At 37.5% G+C, this 20,842-nt stretch overlaps 1 protein-coding gene across 7 annotated transcripts in view; it reads left to right on the top strand.

Moving 5' to 3' along the window:
- LOC129577446 (BMP-binding endothelial regulator protein) overlaps nt 1-20,842 on the top strand; it is a 72,943-nt gene that overhangs the window by 47,915 nt on the left and 4,186 nt on the right. For all 7 annotated transcript variants that reach the window (XM_055464467.1, XM_055464466.1, XM_055464469.1 and 4 more), the window contains exons 5-9: nt 1,905-1,998; nt 2,232-2,408; nt 19,482-19,921; nt 20,130-20,283; nt 20,384-20,803. In XM_055464467.1, the coding sequence (XP_055320442.1) occupies nt 1,905-1,998; nt 2,232-2,408; nt 19,482-19,921; nt 20,130-20,283; nt 20,384-20,803 (1,285 nt within the window). The remainder of the gene's footprint in view (nt 1-1,904; nt 1,999-2,231; nt 2,409-19,481; nt 19,922-20,129; nt 20,284-20,383; nt 20,804-20,842) is intronic.

The following is a 20,842-nucleotide window of genomic DNA, read 5'->3' as shown; positions in this document are numbered from 1 at the left end:
ATTTGTATATTTTGCCGTGTTCAGTCGTTTTTTTTAATCAATTGGTGTTTAATCTACAAATGGCTACGGAACGCGCAATCATATAAGGGCGCACAATGTATGCAACAATCAGCACCAAGTTATTGGCTTAAAATTTTTATTGTTGTTTTTTTTTTTAGTTTAGTTTTCTTTTTTCTGGTGTGTTGCTATGAACAAAATACGACACACACCATGCCACCAAAAATAGCTGCGAGTATATTTTCGGGTCGACTGATAAACATCGACAAATGAGAACAACGAACAAATCTTCATAGGCCAGTACAGAAACCAAAAGTAAAAATTTCTCAAGGTCACACACTTATCACCGTGCTTCTACCGCACATTTTTCAGATAACACATAAAGAAGTTGACGAAAAATAAAATCGGTCAAACGATCGTAGCAAAGAGTGCAATCGAGAAAAAAACGATATATAAACACAGTCAAATTGTTAAGTTCAACATGAAAACTGCAGTGAATATCGATAAATTGATGTAAAAATTGTCCATGTATTTTTCGTCGAAAAAACCAAGCCTCGCTGTATCAAATTTGCGATTCAACGTCGACAAAAGACTAAATCAAAAACCAAAGAAGAAAAAAAAAGATTCTTGATTTGATTTTGTCTCCGGAAAGGCTGGCAACTGGCAATCGTGCGATCGTGTCGGCATCGTATAAATGTGTGTACGCGTGTTGAACTAGGAGGTCAAGTCTCAAATATAAAAGCAATAATTAATTCAAACAAGTTCAACATTGGCTATGCAAATTAAGTTATTGTCATTCGATCGTAAAGATTTGTGTGTTTTTTCTATCTCTATCTTTTTTTCTTTCGTTGAATTCAATTTATGCCCTTAATAACACGGGATAGCAACGAATTTCGACTAACATTTGCGTGTCACGCATAAAATCCAACACAAAGAAATAAATAGCTTCGTGGTTAATCCATATTTGGGAGTTATTCGAAAACACTAACCCTAACTTGACACTTTCTCATTTCTTTTTTTCTCTGATTTGCGTACACAAGCGCTTGTTGTGAGAGCAGAAAATTATCATTTGTAAAGATACTGCACTCAAAATGTATGCACAGTCTCTCTCTCTCTCTCTCTCTCTCTCTCTCTCTCTCTCTCTCTCTCTGTGTGTGTGTGTGTGTGTGATCGTACAGTTTTTTTTCTTTATTTTTATTACCATTGAGCGTGAACGAATTTAAGTTTTCGATTTATGGAAGAAAACAAAATTAACACAACAACAACAACAACAACAACAACCACATTAAAAAAAACTGGAACAAACGATAAACCAGACATTCAACGAAAGTGTCGAGTGGGCCGGTTGTTGTTCTGGTGCGCTTTTCTATAAATTGGAATTTCGACACATGAAGACAACAAAAAAGAGAAACAAGAGCACAAAACAAATTCATTGCAGAAACACGATATTTTGTTTAATAAATTTATCTCGTATTTTTATTTCAACAAATCGATTGTCGCGCGCTCGCGTGCGCGTACTCTCAATTCCATTGCGCGCTCACTTTTTATTATTGCTGGTGTTGTTGTTGTTGTTGTGGTGGTTGCTGGTTTTCTCCGCTGCCCGTCAATGTGTCAGTCGAAAATATGTGCAAATTCATGAAAAAAAAAAACAATAACGAGACACCAATTTATTACGGCTGATATGATGAAAGGAAATTTATCATCTACATGAATGGCATTTAACAGGAAAAGGTGAAAGCGTTCAAATGCTGGACCGATTGCATTTCGTCGAATCTCCTAATGTTTTCTAATTAAATTCAAATCGAAACAAATTGCTAGCTTTTTTTCATTGAATTTTCGATTTTAAGCAACACCAAATCGTGTTTCAGTTTTAATATTTAAGAATACCCATCTCTTTTAAATTCTAGAATGGTTTTGTTGAATGTGAACAGGAAAACTGTCCGGCCGTTGACGATTGTTACATGTTGGAAAAGAAGAACGGTTGCTGTGAAAAGTGCAAAGGTAAATTGGCCACAAAAATATTGTATAATAATTCGATGGGGACAAAAAATCGGACTCTCTGATTTTTTCCTTGGTAATTTTTTTTTCTCGCTCTCTCTCTCTCCTCTTTACTAAATCTCCTTTCTCTTTGTTCAATGCTCTCATATTTCATTCGTGCATCGCATTTTATGTGTGTGATGTATTTGCAATGCGTTATGCGACGACGACGTCGACGACGATGACGACGAAAATAGAATGCATCTACAAAGGTGAACGATATGCAAGTGGTGCCGAATGGTCTGATCCAGACGATCCTTGTGCAAGTTTTAAGTGTGTGGCTGGTGTGGTTACGGAGTCGAATATGCAGTGCTACACACCATGCAATAATCCGTTATCACCGCGAAAAGGACAATGTTGTTCAGCCTGTTTGGGTAAGTTTGAATGCTCTTTTTTTCTGCACATCTTCTTCTTTTTTGTTTTGCATTTTTCAACATAATACGAGTGCCTGTGTCACAGACACCATTACACAAATGCACACATATACAGATAAAAAGGAAATTATGCAATTAGAATGAAATGAAATGGAATGAAACGGAATGGATTGGAATGGAATAATAAAAAATAAGGCGAAGAGCGACAAAAAAATACAAATTAATAATAATTTTTCCATGCGAATGACATTTTATCCGTACAACGAACAAACGAACAAATGAAATGAAAGAAAAAAACGACGACGACGACGACGACAAACCAGTCGTGTGACTTTTTTTCTGTGCTTCAACATTGAGTCTTAAATGGTTACATTGTCAGCAACAATTTCAAATAATTTGCGTTTATTTTATCGCGCGCGGCGTGCTTATGCCTCTCGACCAACATGCAATTCATTTCTTTTGCTCGGGCCGGCCGTTCATGTGCACACAAACCGTGTACGACGATACACGTGAACAGCAAAACAGTGTCAAAAAAGAATACTGGAAAGACAAGGATTTTGACCGAAGCTCAGAGATTTACATATTACCTTTATTCCTACTAAATAATGCAATTCATCTGATCCCCTACTTTCTAAGAAGAATTAGCAATGAAAATAAATGAAACACAGAATGAATGGAAGGGAAAAAAAACTTGCGTGAAAATAAACATTTTGCGACAATTCTTTGTGCGGTTAACATCAGTCGCAAGCTGTGGTCGAATCATATCTTAACACGTCTCCAGCCGAACACATATACACAACAACAGTGTTGTCGATCAGCAATGCTGATTCAGCATGCGTATCGAACTGTGGCAAGTAGTTAAAAGTTGTTAATCGATGAAATAATAGATGCGATTCTGACAGATGACAATCTTAATCACACGAAATACAACATAATTAAGAGGAGAACATAGAGAGAAAAAAAAATAGCGGCTAGAAAACGCCGACGGATATCAAATAATATCACATTTCATATTCTTCACCTCTCATTACATTCCGATTTGCATAATGTTTCACTGATGAAAATGTCGAGAGAAGAGAGAAAAAAAATGGAGCGTAAAACAACAAAAAAGCCATCCGATGATTCGCTCCTGGCTAAATGCAATTTGTCTTTTGCATCGTACCAGCTAATTTTCTTTAGACTTTCTCGGGGGAAATCATTTGTTATCGTGTTTGTTTGAGTTGAACTTCTTCTTCTTCTTCTTCTTTTTATTTGGGATGATTGGGACGAAGTCGATGACGCTTTCCGAGCTGAATAGCTTTAGAATATTGCTTCGGTTTGGATTATTGTTTGACATCACCATCGATATTTCAACGCTCAGAGGTGCATTTTGACAACATGACTGATGTACGCGATTACGGTGGCATTTCAACCGACTGCAGGGCCAAAACACCACCACCAACAGCAACAAAAACGTAGTTTTCGATCAGGACAAATTGGCAAGCGCATGCCGTCGAAATGTTTGTGTGTGTGTCCTTCGTTCGTTTTTTTTCCCCTTGCAGCGCTCCATTTTTCATGATTTCCTCATAACTTTTGTTCTGTTTTGTTTTGTTCATTTTTACCACATCCTTAACCTTAATTCGCGAATTTCATTTGGCCAACGACTATTTTCTAGCCAATCACGATGACGTTCGTCTCGAAGCGTGTGTATTTATCTTTTTGGGATAAAATTAAAAGACGAAAAGAGCATCAAAATCATTAAAATCGAATGAAACAAAACAATTGAATTGCGATGTGACAACGAGAAGAAGAAGAAAGAACGGAAATATTGTACCAATTCAATTGAGTCCTCAGCACAATGATATTGATACGGCAAGGATTTTGCTTAGCATTTGTGTGGCAAATACCAAGAGCATCAACATTGGCTCTTGCTTCAGGGCAGGAAAAATCACGATGCAAAGTATTGTGAAATTGTTTTTGGTTTTATTCAAGCGAAATGAAAAATGATTGTGTGCACACTGCAAGCGAAAAAACGAACGAGAAAAACAACAACGAAGAATAAAAATCTTAGCAGCAGCAGCAGCAAAAGCGGGCTGGCATTTTGCAAACACGAATTAGCGAAACTAAACCGGGAAGAACTATATGCACAACAAGCATACTGATTTGTTCGTTTTTTTTGCATTGATATTATGCTTGTTGTAACATTGAACTCCGTTTGAAATCTTTTTAGGAAAGAACAAAAAATGTGTATGTAAACTTTGTGAACTGGTTTGTTGCATCGTTCTGTGAACACAGAAAAAAAGAGCGATTTTATTTTTCGCTGTTTTAGAATACATTCTTCTTCTTAGTTATTTGTCTTTTTCTTCTTTTGTTTGGATACATTTCTCTCTCACTTGCTCGCCCGGACTCGCACTGTGGTGATCAACGTTTTTTTGTTTCTGTTTCTTTGGCGCTCATGCTTTTTTTTATTTCGTAGTTATTTTCTCTTCACCATTATTCGGTCCATTTTTATTTGGGTGGTCTACAATGATAATTTGAACATTTTGCTTTGATTTTGCGTTCGTTTTGTCGCTTCACATAATATTGGGCGATATTATTGTAGAATATGCGAGCAGCACTTTGTGGACTGCAGATTTAAAAAAAAATCAAAGCTTTTTTTTTAATCCAATGAACTTGATTCGATCTAAAAACAGACTTCGACAAAATTGAAGTATACTCGAAAAAAAAAAATAAAATTGAAAAAAAGGATCCAAATGACACCTTTGATAAAATCCATTCAGAAGGTCCATTACAAACATGAAATTGATCTTCTTCGCAAATGTGTGTACGTTGCCTGATATAATCGGTCCTTTTATTAAAAGCTGAACCTGATTAATTGGCTCGAAATGCCTGTGTGTAAATTTATATCTGAAATTATTGAGCAGCAACTAATTTTGTCCGGTAAATTGGTCTTCTGATCAAAACGCCTTCGTCTCGCATTGAATATATGCCTCCGGGTGGCTTTTGGTTCGAACCGACGAAGAACACACCGTGTGCATTTCACTAAATTGCCATTTCATGCTTGAATGTTTTTCTTTGGTCGTCACACAAATCCGAATTGACAAACTGGCAAATTCTTTGGAATGAAAAAATAAAAATAAAATATGAAACTGACCAAATCAAAGGTGTATGAGAAAAAGATAAGACATCCGCTGCTTTTTCAACCTTGTTGAACCCAAATGCCGATTAGTCATCAATTGCCTCGAATGAAATTGAAATTCAACTGAACCGCTCGACGCTCTTAGAATCCGAATGGGAATTGAACAACAACCGATGAGAAAACAAAACTCGAATATAAATCGGTTTTTCATTCGAATCAATTTGAAATGATAGCTGATGCATCAATGTCACCCAAAATGTTACGCTGACAGAATACCATCATAATGACATATCAAACAAGTGATGATTCGGTATAAATGCAATAAAACATTCATTCAAACGGGGTTCGGGAACGTTATTCTTTTTTTTTCTCTTCAATTGGGATTCGTGACACGCACATGCTGTCAGCATTGGATGTCGTTCGGTGTTTCGAGTGTGATTCATCCCGTTTGATTGTTTTTGTTGCCTGTAAATCCACATTTGTGATCGGTTCAATTAAAAATGAGAAGAGAACAAAAAGGCGAATGAAGAAGATATGATTTTTTTAGTATAAATCACCACTTAACCTAACAAAGCGATAACGACATTCGTCAATTTAACAAGGTAAAGGTAAATGTGTCCCGAATGCCATTGTTCATCGATGTAGAGCCGCACCATCGTTCGGTGTTCTTTTTGTTGTTACTTTTTTTTTCATTCCCCTCAAAAGATTAATGGAGGGCATAAACTATGATCAAAAAGCATTTCCTAATCTCGTTAACAATTACGAACTAATTATAAGTTTCGTTTTGTTACCTGTTGAGACATTTTTCGAATGTGTTTCTCTCTCTCTCTCACCGTGTGTGTGCGATTATATCTTTTTGTGGGTTAATTCACCGGTTGGCTGCATGCAAAGCTATCTCATGAATGATGTGCAAGCGTGTCTGATCACTGATCATATACTAATATTTATGGCATTTGGTTTTGTGTGTGTGTGTGTGTATTTTATCAGCATTTTTATATTGGGGAGGTATTAACATTGTTGTTTGTTTTCTTAAGAGCTTGAGCTTGAGCTGATGAGTTGCTAATCATCAAATTCTTTGGCTTGCACGCCGAAAATTGCTTCCTAAATGGCTGGATGCCATGCTGAGTGGTGTGTCCGCAATGGGAACAAACGAACATGGGAACCAACCGCCACGACAGCATGATGAAACGAAAAAAATGGGCGAAAATGAGAGCCACATTAACCAACTGGCAACTAAAAAAAAAAGTCCAACAACAACAACAAGGGAACGAAAATATGATTATTGAGACATATCAAATTAGAGATGGTTCATTCAATCGGACAGAGAAATATGTTCAGCAGAAGCATGCAGACTCGCTGATGTGCTCTCATCATCTCATAAAGCTAGTTATCGCTAATGTGCATCAAAAAGTATTTCGAGCCTTTTTTTCTCGAGTTCGGTCGCCTTTTTTCGGTCGCCTTCCATTCTCAATTCATGCTATTTGTTCGGGTTTTTTTTTCTGCCATTTTTTCCTGCTCTTCTTCATTCCTCCGATCTCCTTTTGTTGTTCCGCTCGCCTCAAATTGGACGTATGAAATATAAATCTTGAGCACACGATAATATAGTTTGCGTATTTGAGCATTCAATTAACGTTTCGTGAATGGAAAAATGAGAGCTTTGGATCACACACATGCATTGCCGACAGGAGCAACCGAAAACGGAAAGCAAAAAAATCGTAAAGAAGTCGTGTCATGAGGAGTGATCGTCAATTTAGAGGAACCAACTTACGTTGCATGTAATGTGATCTTATGATAGATTCCTTTTTTTCGGTCTCTCACAACAATCCGTATACAATCTTTTTCCCCGCCAGTTACAGCAATGTGCGCAAGCGTGTGCGCGTGCATTCATGCACAATCGATCGCACACACGGTCGGTAGACAACAGGTAGACCCAAATCGAAATTCGTTTCGATCGAAGAGAGCGATCAACCGAATTTCAGCGCATAACGCTCTCCTTCTTTCTCTCTCTCTCACACACTCATTGATTTGATTCTTATTCTTCGTTTTTTTGCTTATTTATACCTACAGTCCATCGACATTTCTACATTTTTGTCGAAAATTGATGTTTATCTCCTTATTTGTTCGGGTTGTTTGTTCTGTTTGTTCATCTTTCAGTTCATTGCTGTGTATTCTTTCCACTTGGCTTTATCGCTTGTTTCGTTTATTAATATTAATTTTTGTTCGTGTATATTTTTGCTGCTGCTGCTGTTGTTGCCCTCCCGTGAAACAAACTCTTCTCTCGCTTGAAACAATATTCTGTAGTAGTTGTTGTTGTTGTTATTATCTTTTTGCTCAAAACGGCCACTAAAGCTACGGCAAAAAGGAAATAAGATGCATCACACTGTACCGCACATCAATTTCATCGTTCATTTAGAGTGTTTTGCTTTTATGTGTGTTGTGAACTTCCTACATCTCATTTATATGTGAATATTGATCAGAGTACAAAAGGCTCCGGTTGGATGAAACGAGGCAACAGCAACAAAATCAAAGTTGAACGAGCAACGAAAAGAAAAAGCGCCGATCGTTTTGTGATTTCCGAACTTCAATTTCGGAATTTTCTTCCTTTTTGCACACGGCCCTGGTTCCCCTGGGAAGAAAAACAATTTCATTGAAATTGTCCCGTTCTTTAATTTCAAATCAGATGAAATGTAATTCGTGTAGTTTTTTTTGCTTCTCCTTCATTTTGCTTCTCATTCGTTGTCGTATATAATAAATACCACATCCCGCCAGTGAAGTGATCACTTCGAAATTATTCGATGATTTAAAAAATTTTTTTCTCTTTCCGTATTTGATCGCTTACTCACGACGAATCCGCCGGAGTGCACAGCGGACAGAAAAAAAAAAACATTAAAAAAAAACATAACGTCAACAAAAGCCGCACGACTCCATTAATGGAATGCATACACATTCATATATTGATTGTTAATGTGGCTTCTTCTCGGGGTTTGCCGTTTTTCAAATGGGATTCGTTCGGATGATCAGAGGAACAGAGCGAGAGAAAAAACCATACACATCGAAGACAAAATCGATTAGACTGTGTGTTATTTTGTTGTTTCGTTTCTTCGGTTGTCATTCTAATTGACTGTTGATAGATTTAATGCAGTCGAAAATGAGCGTGTGCGCCGACAAAAAGTGCACTGCATGGCCGGACCGACAACAGGCAGGTGTCAAAAGTTTTTTGTCTGGTTCGCTTCGTTTCGGTTGTAATTTTGAAACTTGAAATACGACACACGATATTATGCGATATGCCAAAATATCATCAAAGTGCTTTCGATTTGTCGGTTCAGTCCAAATCCATAATTTACCCAGGGCTTCTGAGAATGCGACGAGGTGGTCAATAGCAATTGACCAAGCAAACAAACTAACCGACCAGAATGATCGTTTTTTTTTTTTGGTTCGTCTTTAGCCAAAGTAGCTCGAGAGCCAAGGAATTCGGTATTGAAAGTACTCAATCACCTGAGAGAAAAAAAAATTGGAAAATTTATACGAATCTGCACATTTCGCCACACACCAATATTCATTTTAGCCGCTGAGCTGCGGCAAATTCCCAGGGATCATGTGGTCTGTGTGTCTCTCTCGTGCTCGGCACATATTTCGGTTGCGATTTTCGATCGATATAATAAATGTGTGCGTGTTTGGAATGAAAGAACAATACCCTACCTATAATATATGCGAAAATAGCTGCATGAAATGAATGAAAGACACATCGTGCACACACCGTTCTCGCTGCATCCCAGACCTCTTTCTTTTTGAGTTGGTTTGTTCAGTTCGTAGCCGTACCGGCATCATCGTTATTGATTCCGATTTTTTCATGTTTATAACTTTATTTCGGGCTCGTTCGGCCGAAAAGAATTTCGCTTCTCTCATTCACTTTTGTTGGTTTGACGATACTGAAGCTGAAAAAAAAATCGGATATTTTTTTTCTCTCGTGTGGAGGAAGAGTAACGAAGTGTGCGGGAATCAAGTGCTTTCGTTTAGCCCATCATTATATTGTTGTTAGTCGTTTGTTTTTTTCCCGGTTTTTCTTCGCGCATTCGTTCACTTCAATCGCGTGTGATCATTGGTGGTCGTTTTGATGGCCCTTGCGTATTTTCTGTTTGACTGTTTCTTTCTCCTCTTTTTCTTCCTCTATTTCCAATTCAATTCCATTGTTTTTATTTTCTTCCATTTAAATTAGCCAACTTAATAAAATCATCATTTCCACTGTGTTTTTCTTCTCATCATTTTATGAAATAAATAAATTCCATTTCGCCTGCTGTGTGCATGTGCATGCGTTCGGGTTACCGTTGTCACAAATGCACTTAATTCGCCATTAAATAAATCATCAACTTCATTTTCTATGCAATGCAAGCGGGTGCGGATAATTATTCTTGTTTTAGATCTCCATTATTAGCATATCGATGATCAGATAAAGGTTTTTGGGTTGATATGTATGTGTGTGTTGTGTGTTTGCGTGTTTTTTCTTCTGTTAACAACTAATAATGATTGAAAGAATCACCATTTAATACCATCATATAACAGGGAACAAAATATACAGAGTATTAATTGAGGTCTTTGTCCGATGCATGCATTTAACGCGCGCTCACTCTCTTCGTTCTTCGATCTTTCCAACCGATTCCATTTACGTTCCAATTAGGCATCTGCACTGGAAGAAAATCATTTAGCTCAACTAAATGTCTCTCGACATTTTCAAATAGGTTTTGCTGCTGCTGCTGCAGCGCAGCAACGCAGCACCATTTGCTGCGCTTCATTTTATTGCTTCGATTCAGTTTCGAAGTGTATATCAAATCAATTTGCACGGCAATATGCAACGTGTATAATTTATAGGCGCAATATTTTCATTTTCTCTCCATTTCGGCCCCTCTCTCTGTTTTATTTTTATGACATTCTTAATGTGGTCATTATTATTTATTTGATTCGGTTGTACGTTTGCATTTCATTGTTTTAAATATATACATAATTTATGTCGACCCTTGACGATCCTATTTAAAGCCCATCAAAATTCAAAACTTTTTCATCCATCCATCGTTCAGACCATAATTGTTCGCATTGGGTTTTTTTATTCTGTTTTCTCGTGGCATTTGCTGTGTGTTGTTTCACTTTTTTTTTCGGTGGTAAAACATGAGTTGCATTTATTTCGTAAAGGAATGCACCTACGAACGATTTGATCGATTACAAGGTTTTGCTGAGAGAAGATCCAGCGTAACGCTTTTATTTTCTTCATTACAATCGACCGGCTTCGGTCCATTGTTTTAAAGATACCAACTAATGGCCATTGTTGTCGTTTTCTTCTCTATTCTGCGATATGTTTGCTTCGATGCATCCAACCGACCGATTTCTTTTTCGGCTCATATCTGGATGTTCGTGGTGCATTTTCATCTAAAATCCGTATCTACTTTATATCGGGTCTTTCTCTTTCTTTATTTCCCTCTCTCTCTCTCTCTCGCTCTATCTCGCAATGCATTCCGCAGAACGATTTTCTTTTTGGAATGTTCAAGGCGCTCGCTAGCTCGCTTGAACACTTCCAACATCGATGAACAACAACAATGATGATGATGATGACGACGACACCGAAAATAAACCAGAAGAGCGAGAAAAAAAAGAGAGAAAACAACATGAATCTTAGTCGGGTGGAATAAGCCAACAGAAGAAGCTGCAGCGAATGAGACACAGTGAAGCGAAGAAAAAAAGAGGCGTTATCCGATAACCGTAAAGCATTTATTTTTGTATCGTAGCTATCCTTCTTTCTCGTGGTTCGTCCTCAGACCATTCGGCCGCCGCTCACAACCTTGCCTTATTATTAACGTTGGTTCATTAAATGCAAAATGTAATTTAAATACGATTGTATTCTTTCTCTCTCCCGCTCTCTCTCTCTCTCTCTCTCTCTCTCTCTCTCTCTCTTTCCATCTATCTTTCTCCGTCTCACAACGCATTGGCTAATTCGGAATATTTGCTGTCGTTTTTTTCCCTGTGTTTTTCTCCTTTTCAAATCACTTATTTAGTTTTTTTTTTTCGTTCGTTCGCTCGCTGTTGTCGTTCATTTCGCTTGTTTGTATTTTATTGCATTTCGTTGCGGCCATTTGTTTGCTGTTAAACATTAAAACAAATACGATAAATGCAAGGGCAATAAAATATAAATATACTCGAATACCGTAGCTGAACGTATAAGCAGCAACACACGCTCACGCATTAAAACAAAGGAGATGAGAACAAGAAGTACATGAGAGTAGAAAAAAAAAACACACAAAACAAAACCAAATAAAAAAATGGGATGCATACAATTTTTTCGAACGATATCTCTCTACTTCCCATTTGGATTTGGTCGGGACGCGCTTTTTTCTCTCTCTTCATTCTTTCACTGGCGAGCGGCATAATCTCTAGAAATGAATCAGCAAAAATTAATTTAAGCCCATTCTATGAACCAATGACGACAACAACAACGACGACGACGAAGGCGATCCATGACGAACAAAAACGAATGAACATTAAAAGCATCAAAATTACTTTCACAAACTGATCATTTTCATCCTCGTTTTACTGCGGGCACACATAATCAACAATCGAACAATCTATTTTTTTTTTTAGATCAAACAGAATGTTTGTTTTAACCCGAAAAAACCAAACAAAAAACCGAAATGATTCATATTCGTGAGCAATTTCATTTTGATTTTACGCTCATTTGCCTGTTTGAAGTTTGATCTGCGCTGGAAATTAGTGTCGATCTAATTAAAAATTGGAAGACATCACATCGGCTTTTATGAATTTCTGACTTATTCCACTGTGACTCAGAAGTTGTTGTCATTTTTAGCAAATGAAGTGGCATTGAAATCGTTTGGTCAATTCAAAGCATTACAATTCAATAAGAAAATTAGATCCTGAAATGAAAATTCGATCCTTTAATTGACTTGGAGTTTGTCTGGTAGAAATATTTTTGTTCCCACAAACAAGCATGAATCATTTCCTTCGATTCTCAATTTTTCTCAGTAAAACTGAATCAAAACAATGCGCAAAATGTTCTGATCTTTAATTATTGGATATTCTAGAGATATTGTGACGGTCTTCTAAATAAAGCAAAGAAAAAGATTGCTGTCGTGGTGATGGTGGCCGTCGCAGTCGCAGTCGCATAAATTGCTTGATTTGTGTTACAAACAAACGAAAAGCTTTCAATATATATTGATCCCATTTAAATGTCAACACAACGACAGTAACCATATGTCATGCAAATGTGTCGGTGATTATTTGCCAATAAGGAGGTATAAACGATCCCGAAAAAAAAGAAGCAACACACTCACCGCAAAAAAAACACAAACAAATTTTTCCGGTCAAAGAAAGTGCCGAACGGAGAGCGATAAATGATACCCTTGCAATGGCTGGCCACAATTTTCATTCATTTCGGCCGAACAAACAAAGTAAATGCAAATCAGTGAACCTTGTTGTGAGCTATTTACAGAACAAATAAGACCAATAAGAAGGCAATCGTAAAGATAAAAAGTCTGACTGGACCGAAACGAATAGACCGTGTACACGGTATGGAATGGAAAATAAAAGCGAAAAAAATCATGAATGTGATGAAAACAAAAATGCGCTAGAAATTCCGGCTATTATTCAGTCTTATCTCGCGTAATGTACGTTTATTTATTGGTTGTTTTCGTTCCGATCTCCCTATTTTTTTCCCCCAACTGGATGCGTCTTATTTCACATCACATGTTTTTTGTTGGTGCTGCAGGTTGTTGTTGCGTTTGTTTTCAGCACTACATGAAATGTAGAGCTACTAATCTGCTTTTTTTTTATTAATACTTTTTGACTACTCAAACAAATGTTGGTGAATTTGAATTATATGCTCATATTTTTCATTTGATTTAAAACAGGTGCACTAATGAAGATTCAATTTATAACACTTCATATATAAATAAAAGATTGACATACATTTTATTTGTTTCTCGCATAACTTATAACTAATCCTTTCAATGAGTTTCGAATATATTGAATTTTCTGGCTATAATTTCTCTCATAACCTCAGGAATTATTTCCTCGTCAGAAAATTCACAATAAAAATTGTCCATTTAGGATTTTACGACCGATTTTGACAAGTTTAAAAATAAAATTAAATTCTATTTCAATCACAATAAAAATTCAAGACAACTTAGATTGGATACATTTCATGTAGTGCGCAAAAAACTAGTTTGTTGTAGGAACAACAAAATAGAATTAATAAATCAAAACTCAAGAATGCAGAGCGGAGCGAAGCAAAGCTCTACGGTCTTGTTTTTTTCTTCTTCGCTTCAACTTTTATATCGGTCGAAGTCGAGCATTCCACTCGACGAACAATAGTTCGATCGATAGCGCGCGCCGTATTGAAATTGGTGTAATGCGTTTCAGACAGTAAGTCAGACAGAGAGTAAAATTCTGAATGGAAAATGCAAGTGAATTGAAAAATTCGATGGATTTGTTTTTTCTCTCGTTCCGTTTCACTTGAAATAATTCTGAGATTTTTAGTCGAGTCATCGGAATCGAGCATGCACACACTTGTTGATTGCGACAGTAAAACTGATTCTGAAATCTGAAGCCATTTTATTGATAACTATTCTTTCGTTGTGTCGCTTTGGGGTTCATATACAAAACGCCGCACAATATATGTTTGTGCTTTTTGTTTAGCTGTTTGATTTTGTCTCAATCGCACGCTGTATTCTACGCGGTTGGTATCAATTATGTCTTTATATATTTTGCCTCTCTTTATCGTCGCGCGTGTGTTTGTGTATGCGTTGCTGTTTGCCATTTTTTGCCGCTCTTTGCTGTTTTTTAACACTGAAATCGCGCGCGCGATGAACATGAATTCACGAACCTTGTTCAAGCTTTTCAAGAAATAATACCATGTGAATTTGTTCATCCTTTCTTTCTCTCTCTCTCTCTCTCTCTCTCTCACTCGCTCTCTTACTCAGTTCGAGCACAAAAATTATGTATATTCCATGGAGTTTGGACCACCTGTACAGTTTTCCAAAGGAATGCTTTTGAACGATGCACCGCACTCTCCATATACCGATTGGGAGGGGTTGTAAAGACATCATCATTCCTGACAACAACCAGCAACGCATTTCATTTCAGACTATCACTATATTTTACCTCTTCTTCTCCAAAAACAAAAACACACACAAACATTCGCCTAAATAATTTAACAAATATTTATTGCTCTTTGAATTCATTTGAGAAGAAATGCAGAGAAGAAGGAAAATGTGGAGAGAGAGAGAGAAAAAAACACAGCACCACAACCGAGGAAAAATAATATGGATTCTTGAACCCTAATTATGGAATATGAAATATATCTTATTGCTATTTGTTCGATTTGTTTTTGATTTTCTCTCGCTGTGTGTGTGTGTGTGTGTGTCTTTAAGCGAAAACTTGCCCGGATAAAACTATGCCTCAGCCCAAATAGAACAATGCATTCAATGTTGCACGATTTTATTACAATATAATCGATATTACAATTTAGCGAAAAATAAGAAGAAGAAATCGTATGGCGAAATAATGAAGTAATCTACCGAAAACTAACAGAAGACACGATGAGAAAAGAAGAAGATGAACAGCAAAAGAACCACCCATTGACTTGTGTGTGTGTGTGTGTGTGTGTACCGGCCGGTGTGTGCGCGCGTTGTTTTTTTCTTCTCACTGTTTATGAAACAATATTTCAACTTTGTTGCGCAAACGATTGCACTGGCAAAGGATGGTCGGGCAAAGTCGCACGTTTTTCTGTTTGCTTTTTCGTTTTTTACTTTGATTGAACTTAACCTCGCCTCACTGCTGCTCATCTCTTCCGCCTTTGCTTCGTTCGTTATACGTGTATTCTGCGGTTTTGGTGCTCATTTCGATTGGAGCGAGGGCGCGAGAGAAGAAGGCAGAGCAAGAGGGAGAAAACGAGAAACAGAAAGCAATATTCATTCGAAGCAGAAAAAAAAAACAATCGAAACAACAAGAAGGAGACACGAATGAGGGAGAAAAAAAAACACACGAAGTTTGGTTTTAGCTACGTATAAATTATCTAATAACGTTAATAATAGCCTGACCGCCGAAAATTTGACAGAACATGAATAATCGACGCTGGTCGCACGCACGCACACACAACGAATCTCGAATCAAATGCATTTTAATGAAATTATTAAGAAGAAGAAAACGATCACCACACAACGCAGAGCAGCAACAGCAGCAACAGCAGCGGCAGCAGCAGCAACAACACAATGCACTACGGGAAAAAAATCGCCCAAGTAGTCGCGGTCTTTCGGGTTCATGATCATGATGATTCAATCATCATATACAGTGGTGATTTGTTGTTGTTGCCGTTTTGTTTTACAACCGGCCCTTTTTATGATCGTTAATAATGGAGATAAAGATGAGTTCTTGAATGAATGTGGCGAGAGAGCGGGCGAGAAGGCGAGAGAGAGAGAGACAGCGAGCGAGCGAGAGGGTGATGTGAAGCATTCCGTTATGTTGCATTTGATTTGAAAGAAAAAAAAGAAGTTTCATTTATATTTTATGCCTTGAGCTAAACACAACGTCAATCGCTTTAACTCTATTGACTGGGTATAATGATAGGGAGAGAAGAGGATCTCTTCCATTCATTGCCTTGTGAACGATTGTAATCGAGTCTGTTTAAGCAGCTGTGTTACTCACAAATGATCGAAGCATATTTTCGTTTGGAATTTCGCCGATGGCAGAGTAGCTCATTAAAGCCCGCTGTGTATCACATTTTTAAGGCGGTTATTACATTTAATTTATGTTATCTCTTTTAGTGGAATGCACATTTGCGGCCAATTGACCATGCGGTTATTAGCTTATATATAAAAATGGCGGAAAATCTATGCCAGGATGAAAATGTCACTCGAAAAGAGACACACACATATAGGGAGAGAGGAACGACGAAACAGAGTTATTTTTTGGCAATTGATAATGCAATTTTCGTTGCACTGTTTCCGATTTTTCAATTTTTCGGATACGGATTTTCAGTCGATTTCAATCGCTGATATATCGCATCCGACATCTAGATTTATTGGAACAAATTGAAAGCGACTTTATTGTAAAATGCAAGCGAGAGAGTGAAAAAAATATGAACCAGCTTCCATATACACAAATGATGATGACGACGACGGCGACGATGGCTGCGGCGGTGGCAAAAGTCATGCCAACCAACCCACGAACCATCCATAAAATGTGTCATTTTTATTTTTCAATTTATTCCATGCTCGAAATGTCCAACGAATTCGAATGAATAAACCCAAGCACGCGCATCGCACTCTCCCTCTCTTGTTTGGCTACGTTTTTATATGCTTTTTTTCCCAAATGAATGAAAAAAAAACAAACAAACGGAACAAAAGGACTTTCCAAAAACGCACAGCCTGCATTGATAATGTCCGAATCTGCGAATGGAGAGGACGTGAGCTAGTGAGCGGAAGAGAGAGAGAGAGAGAGAGAGAGAGAGCGATCAAAAAAAGAAAAACTGTTCATGATAGCAAACCAAAACTAATAACAAACGATTGGCAATAAATTAAATTTTATTGGTTTGGCTATAAATTAAGACATGCATTCATTGGACATGGATAATTGTCTCTAGAATCCGCTACTCGTTGAATCTGCCATTCTCAAGTTGCTGCTGTGTGGTGTGTTGTGTGTCGAACAAACACTCGCCGAACATAAACACACAAACCAAACAACCGAAGAAGGAAAAAAATAACACAAGAACTATATGCCATTAATACGGAAATCAATTTTCAGTAAGTTTACAAGCGCATTTTTTTTGTTCGAAAATGCCATAATACCTCTTGTCAGTGGTATATGCAAATTACAAAACCAAAATGAGACGACGGAAAGTAGAAGAAGAAAAGAGAAAAAAAGGCAAGCAGCACGTACAAAAGGCGAACAAATTAATGCGACAGCGGTATTTATTTGGTTACGCATTTGCACAGCAGCCGTCGACTACAACACCGATTGTTGAAAAGAAATGACTTGATAATTGTTCCATAAAAAGCGTGCATTTTAATCGTGCAAACGTGCCCGATAAATAGAGAATGAATCACACAGGGACAGAACAAGAGAGACGAGAAACGAAACAGTGAAATGATGTGCACGCTCGTAGGAAGAAGTACAATCGATGAAAAGATTTTGTACGATGCACACACACGCACACTCAAAAGGATTGAAATATAGAAAATCCCAAAAACCAAATGTGTTTTTAAGAGTGCAATAATAATTCAAACCGGAATCATAAAAGGAGAAAATGCAATCGCTATAAGAATATAAATAACCCAAACGCACTCACTCATTCATTCTCCACTCTCTTAACAACAACAATAACGACGAGCGAAAACAAGAAGAAACGAAATTATGTGATATAAGGATACAATTCGCAATAATAAAGAAATATTTAATGGCGATTTGTGCTATTTGATATCGAGACCGAAACGATTTAATGGCCAAAATGAAAGAAAGCTAAAGATAGGAAATGGGCAAACCGAGGGAGAGAAGCGCGAACGCACACATTTCTCGCGTTGTTATGTACACTTTTATTTTGCCGTCATTGATAAAGTAACCATAGATCAATATTATAAATTTAAGAGAGAAGAAGAAAAAAAAACACGAGAAAAATTACAACGATTAAAATCTTCAAATGGCTATTTGCTCAAGCAGAAGAGCACCAAGATCCGCTTTTGCTCCCAAACCAAAAATGTATGTGCGCGCGTTCGAAAAACGGCGACACAAATGATCCCCATAAAAATAAATGTAAATAACATTACACAGTTTTAAATTGTGTTACTCACCATATATCACTTATCGCTCTCGCTCCCTCTCTCTTTTCGCAAAACATGCACACATCGACTATTGGCTACTAGATGCGCTGGCTACAATTTGTCAACCAATTCAATGAAAACAACTAAAACAGCGTTTGCTTTCAGTTCATTGAAAATGACACACGACCGAAAGAGATGGAGGAGACACAAAAGCACAAACACAAACATACATACACAAATCTGGAAGCTTTATTCGATGCAATTGATATATTATTTTTATATGGGCGAGATGTCTATTCAAGAGCCAAAAGAATGAAGCGAACAGCGGAAAAAAAAATCATTTAATAGGATTGTATATGGTGTTGTTGTTGTTGCTCTTCATTTCATCGGCCAGAATAAGCGCCTTGCATTAGTTATTGAAACGATACATGGATGTTAAAGGCAACCAAACACTCGAATAATAAACGAATCATATAAATTGGAATTGTTTGTTAATACTTTGACCATACGAAAAGACACTAAAGGCGCTATAAATCATTTGACCAACGTCCTATGTTGTATGTGTGTGTCTCTCTTTCTCTTTCTCTGGATTTACCAACGACTTAAAGTCGACTACTTTCGATGTTTGGTCGATGGTGTGATCTCATACATAAAGAAAAACCCGAAAAGCTTTTCTACTTCTAATCAAGATTCGCATTTTAGATTCAGCCGAGATCGAACCTCAAATGCGACACACTCTATTTCAACTTGTGTCTAATAGCCTTTTTCTCGGTGACAAACCATCCAACAGACAAATACTAAAATAAGCTGAAAACTTGATAAAACTGGGCAATTTTTGTTTTATTAGATAGACGAGCACAGTGAGAGAAGAAGAAAAAAAAATAATAGGGAAGCAAAACATTTGCCAAGACTTGAATGAGTCAAGCGAAAAAAATGTGTGGGCAGTGTTTGGAGCCATCGCTGTAGAACAATGTTAAACTTATATAGTTTGGTTGAAGGCTGGCTCCAGCTTACATTTGAATCAATTTAATACGATAGCAGAAAAATCAAAAATAATGTCATAAAATAGAGAAAAAAAAAGAAGATACCCAAGAGCTGTGGAAGAAATAATCGATGATTTTGTTTGTCTTTTTCTGCTTTCAGGATGCAGCTTAAATGGTCAAACCGTACAAGATGGACGTGAGGTGACACTGAGCGAAGATCCATGTCTGAAGTGTTCGTGCTCTAATCGACGATTGACATGCGTTAAAAAAGCATGCCCCGTGCTACAGTGTCCACCATCGAAACAAATTAAACTGCCCGGCGAATGTTGTCCCAAATGCAGCGAAAAACGCACAATCAAACCATTTCCCGGCCGTTGTATATTGGGCAAAGGTTTTTATGACGATGGCAAACATTACAGTCCCGATAAATGCTCGACATGTACCTGCGTCAATGGTACATCGATTTGTCGACGCGAAACTTGTCCCGTTCTCGAATGTTCACCAACATATCAGAAACTAACACCAGGTGAATGTTGCCCACATTGTCCGCCTGTTGCCAAAGCCCGATCCACCTGCACTTATGACGGTAAAACTTATCAGGTGAGTGAAGCCTTTTTTTTGCTTTGGAATTTTGATTCCATTCAGTGTTCATGCTTTGTTTTGCTTTGGATACATTTTTTCTTTGAAATGCTTTGAAGAAACGCAAAATAAATCCCATTTTTGGCACAACCTATTATTGTTGACTTCAAAAACTTAATGAATAAAAATGAGCAAAAACAGACAAATGAAACCCATTCCATTTTCACAGAATAACGATACATGGAATTTAGATTCGTGTCGATCGTGTCGTTGTCACGAAGGTGAAATTCGATGTGCACAAGCCAAATGCCCGACTACAAAATGTCGACCGAACGAAACGCTTGTCAAACCAGCCGGTCAGTGCTGTGCACGCTGCGAAGAGAGTAAGTCGTTATTGTTTTGTTTTCATTTCATTTCTTCAAACGAATTTGTTCTGCTCATGATTTGAGATTCTAATTGAAATGTTCGTTTGATTTTGTTTAGGTGCCGGAACATGTACCGTTTTCGGTGATCCGCATTATAAAACATTCGATGGGAAATTTTTCAGCTTTCAAGGTTCGTGCAAGTATCAATTGACTGCCGATTGTATGAATCAAACATTTTCCATTCGAGTTACAAACGATGCGCGCAGCACAAAATCTTCGGCTTGGATAAAAACGATTACACTGAAAATGCCCACCGTTCGTGTGAATCTTGGACAGAAAATGCGCGTTAAAGTGAATGGAACGCGCGTTATACCACCGTATAAATTCGAAAATATGCTGGACATTCAGCGCACAGACGAAGGAATCAGTGTTGTCACTGAGATTGGCATTAATCTCCTGTGGGATGGCAGTAATTTTCTGCAAGTTCAAGCAGCCACCTCGTATAAAAAGAAACTTTGCGGCTTGTGTGGCAATTATAGTGAGTATAGATGCTTTTGAATCGATTTTTTTGTCGAAG

Source organism: Sitodiplosis mosellana, unplaced genomic scaffold, assembly GCF_009176505.1.
Source record: "Sitodiplosis mosellana isolate CC-2019 unplaced genomic scaffold, AAFC_SMos_1.0 Smas_scaffold_6197, whole genome shotgun sequence".
In the NCBI taxonomy this organism is placed as follows: Eukaryota; Metazoa; Arthropoda; class Insecta; order Diptera; family Cecidomyiidae; genus Sitodiplosis; species Sitodiplosis mosellana.
The sequence above is the reverse complement of the archived record's forward strand: the minus strand, read 5'-3'. Positions and strand labels throughout refer to the sequence as shown.